General features: G+C 44.2%; 1 protein-coding gene across 1 annotated transcript in view; it reads left to right on the plus strand.

The window, feature by feature from the left end:
* Positions 1-9,926, plus strand: part of Zyg11a (zyg-11 family member A, cell cycle regulator) — a 33,427-nt gene extending 23,501 nt beyond the window's left edge. The window contains exons 9-14 of the mRNA XM_034502570.2: positions 1,927-2,088; positions 2,165-2,209; positions 5,150-5,344; positions 7,211-7,272; positions 7,965-8,062; positions 9,516-9,926. Coding sequence (XP_034358461.1) covers positions 1,927-2,088; positions 2,165-2,209; positions 5,150-5,344; positions 7,211-7,272; positions 7,965-8,062; positions 9,516-9,712 — 759 coding nt within the window. The 3' untranslated portion in view covers positions 9,713-9,926. The remainder of the gene's footprint in view (positions 1-1,926; positions 2,089-2,164; positions 2,210-5,149; positions 5,345-7,210; positions 7,273-7,964; positions 8,063-9,515) is intronic.
* The last annotated feature ends 411 nt before the right edge of the window (positions 9,927-10,337 follow it).

Below are 10,337 nucleotides of genomic sequence, written 5' to 3' on the forward strand. Positions count from 1 at the left end.
CTGACACTTTAGCAGGCTGGTGAAATGACAAAGTGGGTAAAGGCACCTTGCAACATGCATTTGACCTCTGGTCCCATGTGGTAGGAGAGAACCAATTTCTCTAAGTTGTCCTCTGACCTCCATACATACACAGTAGCACATGCATTCTCATACACAGATACGCACATGTACTTGCACGAGTACATGTATGCACTCCTACAATAAATAAAACTGTAATTAACCTGGGCAGTGGTGGCGCCCACCTTTAATCCCGGCACTTGGGAGGCAGAGGCAGTTGGATTTCTGAGTTTGAGGCCAGCCTGGTCTACAGAGTGAGTTTCTAAGACAGCCAGGGCTACACAGAGAAACCCTGTCTCAGAAACAAACAAACAAACAAACAAAACAAAAACAACCAAACAAAAAAGAAATGTTAGCATTTCTTCTAGGCTCTGCCCCACAGTTACCTGGCAGTAGCCAGGTATGCCGAACTCAGTATAAAAGGGGTTGCTTGCGCCTTCCTCCCTGTCTTGTTCTCTTGCTCTTTTACCCTCTTTTCTCTCTGTCATCTCTCTCTCCCTCCTTCCCTCTTTCTCCCTCCCTCCCTTTCTCTGTCTCTACTACCCCCTCAACTCTATGCCCTAAATGAACTCTGTTCTATACTATACAGGTATAGTATACCAGTATGCTATATATGTAACTGTTACCTCAGGGGGAAGGGATGCCTCAGCATGGGCCGGCAGAGGCACCCCCTTCCCCCACACCATATCACAGCCCCACTAAACATATCCCTGGCTTCCTTTTCACCACAAGAAGTACTTCTTTTTTTGCCCTCCCACCCCCCTTTGAGATATGGTCTCACTGTGTAGCTTTGGCAGGCTTGGAAGTTGATATGTAAACCAGTTTGGCCTGAAACTCTGCCTTTCTTTGCTGGGATTAAAGTCATGTGCCTCCAGCCTTAAGAAGTAATCTTCCCTGCTGGGCAGTGATGGTAAATGCCTTGAATCAGGGCACTTGGGAGGCACAGGCAGGCAGATCTCTATGAGTTGGAGGCCAGCCTGATCTACAGAGCAAGTTCCAGGACAGCCAGGGCTACACAGAGAAACCCTGTCTCAAAACAAACAAATACCAGAAAGAAGGAAGGAGGGAAGTGTTTTTATTCACTGAGCTAGCCAGGTGTGGTGTAGGAGGAGCTAAGGTGGGAGGAGTAAAGGAGAGAAGACAAGAAAGGGGAGGAGCTAAGGGGAGCCAGAGAGAAGTGGACATGGAGGCTGATGTTCGCTTGTCTCTAGCAGTCAAAGGTAGTTGGTATATCTAGGTTAGGTATTGGGTTACACCTCTGATTGTAAGAGTATCATGTTATTGATCATTGCTAAATATATAAGCCTTTGGATAATCTATACATTAGAGTCTCATCTGTACCAAGCCTGTGTGGTTGGAGGGATGGTCCAGGCACTGCCCAGCCTTGCACAGACAGTGTGGAAGATTGGCAGTGCTGGTGTTTCTAGCTGGCCGTTTCTAGCTGCGGCATGCACATGGCCTCTGGCCACGTGGCTGAGCTAGGCAGAGACGCTGCAGCTTAGATAGTCTTGACCAGAGGCCATTTTTAAATAATTACTACAACAGTGTGGTAGTACAAGACTTTAATCCGAGCACTGGAGGCCAGAAATGGAATTCTTTGTGAGTCCAAGGCCACCCTGGTCTACATAGTGAGTTCTAGGATAGCTAGGGTTACCTGTGAGACCCTGTCTCGAAATGTGAGATTTACTTTACGTATGTCTGGGACAGGTGTCTGTGGCCAGGCTGGGGCTAGAACTGAAAGGCTTCATGCATGCTATAAGCACTCTATGAACCCAGCTGTATGTATTGCTGGCTCCCACTTTTAGGACTCCTTCCCATTCTTACACACAGAAGTGAATTGGTTTAACTCTCTGTCTCTTTGGCTTTTAGGAACTTCTAACAATCATCAGACAGAAGATGGCTGAGAATTTAGATGACGTCACCTTCTTGTTTACTCTGAAAGCACTTTGGAATCTTACAGATGAGTGTCCATTGGCCTGCAAGTACTTTATTGAAAATGAAGGATTAGCAACCATCATCCAGGTTTTACAGGTAGGAAGGTGGGGTTGAGTTTTGTTATAAAGTTCTTTTCTTCATGATAAAGTAACCTGAGTGTTCTTTTTTACAGATGTTTTCAATATGTACAATACAAAGCAAAGTACTTGGTCTTTTGGTAAGGTGAATTCTTTAATTTTAATTAAAACTAATACTTATACAGCACCTACTTTGTGTTGGGCACTGGTGTAATCAGTTTAAATGCATAGATTCATTTAATTTCCATTACATTCTGAGCAAACAGATACCTTCATACAGTAATTCTGTTGCTGTGAACAACCTACATCTTAGTGGCTTAAAATAATAGTTGTCTGGAGCTGGAGAGATAGCTTTGTGATTAAGAGTACTAGTTGCTCTTCTAGAGGACCTGGGTTTGATTTCTAGCACCCACATAGCAGCTCACAATCATGTAACTCCAGTCCTAGGGGATCCAGTGTCCTCTCCTGGCCTCTGTGGGCACTACACGCACATGGTATACAGACACACTCCAAGTAAAATCAAAAGTTAAAGAAGTAATAGTAGCTGTCTTATTTACTGAAAGCTCTGTAGATGGTGGGTATTGTACCCAGCTGTAATTCCAGTTCCAGGGAGGCTAACAAGTCTGAGGCCTGGCTGGGCTACATAGCAAGATCCTGACTCAGAAGTCAAACCAACCAAATGAGAGAGGCTAGGAAACAGCTTAGTTGGTATAGTGCTTCCGGTGCAAGTACAAGAACCTGAACGTAGATCCCCAGCACCCAGGTAGAGAGCTGAATGTGCTCTGTAATCCTGGTACTGGGCTTCCACACACATGTGCATTTCATACACACACACACAACCCACACACATGTGTGCACTTGACACATACACCTCTCCCACACACATGTACATTTCATACACACACACCTCTCCCACACATGTGTGCACTTCACACACACACACCTCTCCCACACATGTGTGCACTTCACATACACACACACCCCTCTTCCCTCAAGAACAAGTGGGCCTGTAATTTGAGCTCAGCTGGTGTCTACAGTTGTGCTGGACTTGAAGGAGAGATTTGTGTAACTGTAGGCTGAAATATCTAGGCTGATCTGATTCTGCTGTCAGAGAGTTGACACAGTGAGTCTTGTGGCTTACAGTGATCTCTGAGTGGCCATGGAGGGCAAGTCCCCACCTGCCAAACTTTCCTAGCCTTTGCTTGTATCCTGTTTACTAATATCAGCCAAAGCAGTTGATAAGATCCCGCTGAGGTTAAGGGCAATGGTTGTCCCTCGTGGGAGGAGCAGCAGAATCCCATTGCTAAGAAATATCAGAAAGCAATGATTTCAATGCTAAGCAAAACTGTGTGTTCTGATTGTACTCTGTCCACAGTGTACAGGCAGGAACTGTTTGTTTATCTCTGATTGTACTCTGTCCACAGTGTACAGGCAGGAACCGTTTATCTCTGATTGTACTCTGTCCACAGTGTACAGGCAGGAACCGTTTATCTTGCCTTGTTGCTAAGAGGCAGAACAAAAAGCAACTGCAGGCAGCCTGGCTCCAGTTATTTTTCAGAAATTTCTAAAATCATATGTCTATACTGCCTCTTGATCAAGATCAAGATCTACAGTTTAGAAATTGTTTACAGGAGTGGCTAGAAGACTAGGGAATTTGTAGAAAAGGTGGAAAAAAGAAAAGCAGTAGAAAATTATCTTAGAAATTTGACCAGGAGCCTCATCTGTCTTAGATGGGGAACATCTTATCTGCTAGTGTAACAGATAGTCCTTTTGTCCTTCTGGGGGCCTGGTAGACTGCTAAAGACTTACCAGAGCTTTTGATAATCAGTGATGCTAATGGTTGAACTTGTGTCTCTTTGTTGGGAACTAATGTATTACGACCAAGTGGCTCAGCTGGTTAGGGAAAGACTTGGATCTCAGAAACAGGCCAATTGCTGGCCCAGAGGACTGAAGGAATTCAAGTGCTAACTTTACTTTTTATAATGGTTCACTTCACCCCTCCAAGCCTCTGTGCTTCTGAATACACAGCACCTAATGAGTGAGGCTTCCAGAGCTTAGATCTTCTCCTGGCAAACCTCTCCCCTCCAGTATGAGCAGGTCCTGCTACTTCTTTCTTTCTAATCAATAGATTGTGGCAACTCTGATAAGGATGTCACATCATATACAAATCCACAGAGTCTCCACTGCCTCAGAATGTCAGCAAGTATGTGCTTGGAGAAGGGCATCCACATTTCAAGGAACTTCAGACATCTTTTGGTTTTTCGTGACAGGGTTTCTCTGTGTAGTCCTGGCTGTCCTGGAACTCACTCTGTAGACCAGGCTGGCCTCAAACTCAGAAATCTGCCTGCCTCTGCCTTCCAAATGCTGGGATTAAAGGCGTGTGCCACCATTGCCTGGCCAGATATCCTTTAAGAGTTGAACAGGAAACTGAATTCTCAGTCCTGTGGAAATGAATTCTGAGTGAGGCTGGAAGTAGATTTGCCTCACTGGAGCCTCTGGATAAGGATGTGACCATGTGAGATCTCACTGTAGAGACCCAAGCTAAGTCTTGCCCACAGGAGCTGTGAAGTAGTAAAAACAGTATTTTAAGCCAGTAAGTTTGTAGTAACTTAGTACACAGCATAGAAAATGAATGCAATCTGTTAAAGACAACAGGACAGTTTTTGTTTTTAAATTACAAAGTAGTGTAAAATTGAACTAACCCCAGCAGTGTTAAGTATCTGGTTAGGCCTAGATCTGAACTCCTAGTTCAAGCAGTTACTAGCAATGTAAACCTGACAGGTTCGTCTTGTTCTCTGGTCAAGTTTCTTTGCAGGATTGAATATTAACTGAGAGATAATACAGATGAAGCTATTTTTATTCCTCATACTGTGCCTAGCACTTAGTAAGTGCTATACTCTGCACTTTGCTATTGATGGTCATGGTCATCAGAATGAGGCAGGATTTGGATGATAGGCCAAGTTGGGAGGGAAGGAGCAGGGTTAAGTGCTGGGGCTGCTGTGTGTAAAGGGAACACCTGGGAGGGTGCCAGTTCCTCATCCTTTTCCTGTCCTGCTGTGCTCTGCCCTTCTGCCCTATAGAACAATGTAGCTGAAGTCAGAGAGCTCTCTCCCAAGCTGGTGACAGAAGATTTGATGGAACACATCATCAGTTTGCTCCACAGCAGCAACATAGAAGTGAGCTTCTTGGCTGGGGGTGTAATAGCCCACCTGACATGTGACCGACAGCACTGGCTAGCCCGTGACCTGCAAAGAAGCGATCTTCTCCGGTACTTGGTACAGGAATCATTCTTTACAGAATCCAGAGATTTCTTTCTTAGACAACTTATTTTTCTTGGTCATGAGTTTTAGAAAAATTTGGCATCTACTGAATTTTGCCACTAGTCCCCTTAAATGTTTTTAGCAATAGTTTCTTAGCTTTTCTGTTTGGGTTTTGTTTTGCTTGTTTTTGAAATGAGTTTCTTTGTGTAGCTCAGACTCTACTTAGATGCATGGTGATTCTCCTGCCTCGGACTCACTGCTGGGCTTTTGGATTACCAGTGTGAGCTACCATGCCTAGCTATGATAGTTTCAAAGTTTTGTATTTTTTTAAGTGTGTGTGTGTGCCTATGTGTGAATACTGCCTTTATGCAAGTGCTTGTAAAAGCCAGAAGACAGCATTGGGTGTTAGAATTGGGGGCAGAAGTGAGCTGCCCAGAGTGCTTCTGGGAACCAATCTTTGGACCCCTACAAAAGCAGCAAGTGCTCTTTTAAATGCTGAGCCATTTTTCTAGCACCCAAACGTTTGTATTTTCATGTTTTCCTGGGAGCCAGTGAGATGTGTGATGAGTGGAGAATATCAGCTTGGCTTCGGGTTGGAGAGGTATGGATTAGGTGTCTTTCTGCTGTTTGCATGGAAACAACATGGAAAGATTCAGAAAGCCCAGTAAAGAAAGAAAGTAGGGACAGGATTGCCTCAACAGGGAGCCTTTAGATATCCTGTTTAGTATGGTTCTCCCACCCTTAACTGCTCATCAGGTTTGCCTGGCCAGAACCTTTTTGGGAAGGTCAGCAGAAACCTAAGCCACTCATTTGAGCCTTTCAGCCAGATCCCTGGTGATTTTGTTATGTGTTTGTTCAAACATGGCCTCAATCTGTAGCCCAAGCTGACCTGGAACTCCTGGCAGTCCTATTTTCCTACCCTAGAAGAATTAAGAGGCTGGTTGGTGGTGGCACATAACTTTAGTCCCAGCACTTAGGAGGCAGTGAGTTTGAGAGCAGCCTGGTCTACAGAGTGAATTTCAGGACATCTAGGGAAAAACAAAAGAAAATAAAAAGATTTAAGGAAAGTGTACAGATAAGTGCACAATCAATTACTATGTCTAAAAGGGGGTCTTTCTGTGTTTAAAAGATTTCTTTTACCTTTTATGTTATGTGTTTGGATGTTTTGCCTACATGTATCTCTGTACCATGTGTAGTGTCTGTAAAGGCCAGAAGAGGAAATCAGATTGCCTGGGAATGTAGTTACAGGTGGTTGTGAGCCACTGTATGGGTGCTGGGTGTTGAGTGTAGGTCCTCTGGCAGAGCAGCCAGAGCTCTTAACCTGCTGAGCCATCTCTTCAGCTCTGCTTTTTTTTTTTTTTTTTAAATGTATATTGGTGTTTGCTCATATGTCTTGTCTTTCTGTACATAACACATGTGTCTGGTGCCCTTGGAGGCCAAAAGCAGGTATAGATCACCTGGAACTGGAATTTCAGATAATTGTGAGCAACCATGTGGGTTCTGAAGACAGAATCTGGGTCTTCTGCAAAATCAGCAAGTGCTTACCTGGTCATCTTCCTGTCCCCTCGTTACTTTACTTCTCTCATGGTACTAGACACTGATTGATCTCAAGGCTTCACAAACTAGGTAAACATTCTGTCTCTGAGCTCTTACAGCCCATCCTTTCGCTGTAATTTTTTTCCACATAAAGTTAAGAAATTCTAACTAGTTGATTTGGCAAAATGGTATATTTAAGTTTTAAAAAGTCAGTCCCATTTAAAAATGTTCAACTAGGAATAATTATAAGCAATATGAAATGGCCTGTTGTGGTTATTTTTTAAGTAATAGAATTAAACAATAGCACATACTATGCTTGGTTTCTCCCTCTCTTTTGGATTGCAGCACTTAACCATCCAGAATTGGCCAAGTTCACGGTGTGACATGTCAGCATTGGTGACTTACAGGTAATTTTAAAGTATTTAGTGCTTCAGTCTTGCTCTTTTGAGTACTCTGCAGTGATGCAGCGATAAGGTGTTATGTCAAGTGGCCTCATGTTCAGATCCTGTGGTTCCTCTTGGTATTCTAAAAGCTTTAAGACTCGGTTTTCCTTATGAAGGGAGACAATTTGCAGTTGTTCCTCCCTGTCTTAGTTATGGTTTCTATTGCTGTGAAGAAAACACCATCACCAAAAAGCAGGTTGGGGAGGAAAGAGTTTATTTGGTTTATTACAATTCTACATTGCTGTTCATCAAAGAAGGAAGCCAGGACAGGAACTCCAGCAGGCCAGGATCCTGGAGGCAGAAGCTGATGTAGGGGCCATGGAAGGTGCTGCTTACTGGCCTCCCCATGGCTTGCTCAGCTTGATTTCTTATAGAGTCCTGGACCACCAGCCCAGGGATGGCTCCACCCACAATGGGATGGGCTCTCCCCCACTGATCACTAGTTAAGAAGGTGCCTCACAAGTGGATCTCAGGGAGGCATTTTCTCAGCTGAGGCTCCTTTCTTTCTGATGGCTCTAGCTTGTGTCAAACTGACACACAAAATCAGCCAGTGCAATACAGAATGCATGGTACATCTGCCTCTGCAGAATAGAGGGAAAGTACTGAAACCTTTTTCTATCCTAGAGTCCTAAATTGACATCTTTGTATCTTTGTAGATCTTTGAAAGCATTTTCCCCACTCCTTGTCAACTTCTCTCAGCCAGAAGTTCAGCGTTGGGCACTGTGGGCCATACATCATGTTTGCAGTAAAAACCGTATGTATTCAATGTGCATGCAGAGCAGGGGCTTTCCAACTGATATCCTAATGATGAGTTTAGAGTTGATTTTAAGAAAGTGTCCTACCAAACAAACAAACAAGCCAGGTGGTGGTGGCACACACCTTTGATTTCAGCACTTAACGAGGCAGAGGCAGGTGAATCTCTCCTGAGTTTGAGGTCAGCCTGGTCTAAACAGTAATTTCCAGGAAAGCCAGGGCTACACAGGGAAACCCTGTCTCTAAAACAAAACTCACCAATCCACCCCCCCCCCCAAAAAAAGAAAAGATCTTTCCTGGGTCAAAGGTAAAAGCACTTGCTGAACAAGGCTTACAGCCTGAGTTGGATCCCCAGAACCCATCTGTCTTCGTCTCACTGTTCTACTGCTGTGAAGAAACACCCTTATAAAAGAAAGCATTTAACTGGGGGCTTGCTTACAGTCTTAGAGGGTTATTCCATAAGCATCATGGCAGAAAGCAGACAGGCATGGTGATGGAGAAATAGCTGAGAACTTTATATCCATTCAGTTGAACATTTAGAATATTTATGTACATGTGTGTACCTGAGTGTACCACATGCATGCAGGAACCTATGGAGGCCAGAAAGAGGATGTTGGATTTCCTGGAACTAGAATTACAGATGGTTGTGAACTGCCATGTGGGTGCTGGGAACTGTATAAACTGGTGACGTGACTATTCCATGGTATGTTAGGGGGTGGGGGCGTGGTTCTATTGTAGATATAAGAGAGAACAGCCAGAGGCATCTGGAGGAGTCTCTAGCAGAGAGAGAAAGTAGACTGGACATGGTCAGGGCTGTCCCAGAGTAGGGTCCTTATAAGGAGAATGGGCATCGAGGGAAGCTCATGAGCTGGAGGGAGTTTAGGGTAGGGAGGTGAGAAGGTTAGGACTTTGAAATGTGTAACAGGTATTTGTGATCCTGGAGCCCAGCATGAGCTTTGATTTGCTAATAGGCACCACAGTTAGCCATAGGTCCTTTCTGCCAAAGATAGGGGAAGTGGTTCCTTTTGGTAGAACAGTTTCACAAGGTCCTGAGAAGTGCTGGCCTTTATCTTACTGCCAGAAATCCACCTTAACTATGGGTGGATTTCTGGCAGTAAGTTTGGAGTCTGGTGGATTAGAATTTCCTTTGGATCAGTTAAGTACTGTTAAAACTGCTGAGACATTTCTCCAGCTCTGGTGTGTTCCTTTTCCTCAAGGCTAGACCTAAAGATGTGTGACATAGAGTTGTCTAGAAAAAGCACACTACAATGACCATCATGGTTTTACCATATCTAATTACTATGGAATTGACCCATTTTTACCTGCTAATTCCTGGGCTGCAAAGATTTTGATCTTTTTTTCATGTGAGTGTGGTGAATTATGAATGAACATTTAAAATGCCAGTTGTCCATGGAGTGTCTCTCTCTTTTTTTTTTTTTTTTTTTTCCTTTTAGCTAGCAAATACTGCAAGCTGTTGGCAGAAGGAGGAGGACTACAGCTCATGCATGATATCCAGGAGCATGGTCAGGCCAGCGCCCAGGTGAGGCAGATGGTGTCCTCCTTCCTGGAGGAGTTCAGGATGCACTTCACAAGCTACCGGAGACCTCCACAACCCCAGTGCCTTCTTGACCTAGGGGGTGCTGCGTCTTAAAGACAGGGCTTTTGTCTTTGAGCAATGGGGTTTTGAAACTAGCTTTTGGGTTTACTAATTGTTGGCATTTATCAGTTGACTGTCTTGTTACTTTTTCTTGTCGCTTTTCTCCATGACAAAAAGATTGGGTCCTGGGCTGGACCGTGGGAGTCCAGGTAGGTGGACCTCTGTGAGTTCGAGACTAGCCAGGGCTACACAGAAAAACCCTGTCTTGAAAAAAAAAAAAAAAACAAAAAAACAAACAAACAAAAAAAGAAATGATTGGGTCCATTCTATTCTTTCCTTAGCTCCAGGTTGTGTGTGGCTGAGATTGGCCTTGAGCTCAGCAGTCCTGCTTCAGTGCCGGGGCTGCCAGCATGAGCTGCCATGCCCTGTCAGCTTTAATGTTCTTTTCCCATTTTCCTCCAATTTAAGGAATCAGATCATTGAGTGCTTGTGAATGTGTGGGGTTGAAGCACAGGCCTGGGGCTGAAGACAAGTTAGAGAGAAGAGTACATTGGAAATTCTCATTTTGGAAAAGCAATGGCCAAAGCTGAGAGAAAGATGAAGGGCCCCAGAAAGACTCTGCAGAACATTTTAGTGCATGCTCTTCTTAATGAGGACACAAAAGGGGATGGTTTTATGA

The sequence above is a fragment of the Arvicanthis niloticus genome, chromosome 5 (assembly GCF_011762505.2).
Source record: "Arvicanthis niloticus isolate mArvNil1 chromosome 5, mArvNil1.pat.X, whole genome shotgun sequence".
NCBI lineage: Eukaryota > Metazoa > Chordata > Mammalia > Rodentia > Muridae > Arvicanthis > Arvicanthis niloticus.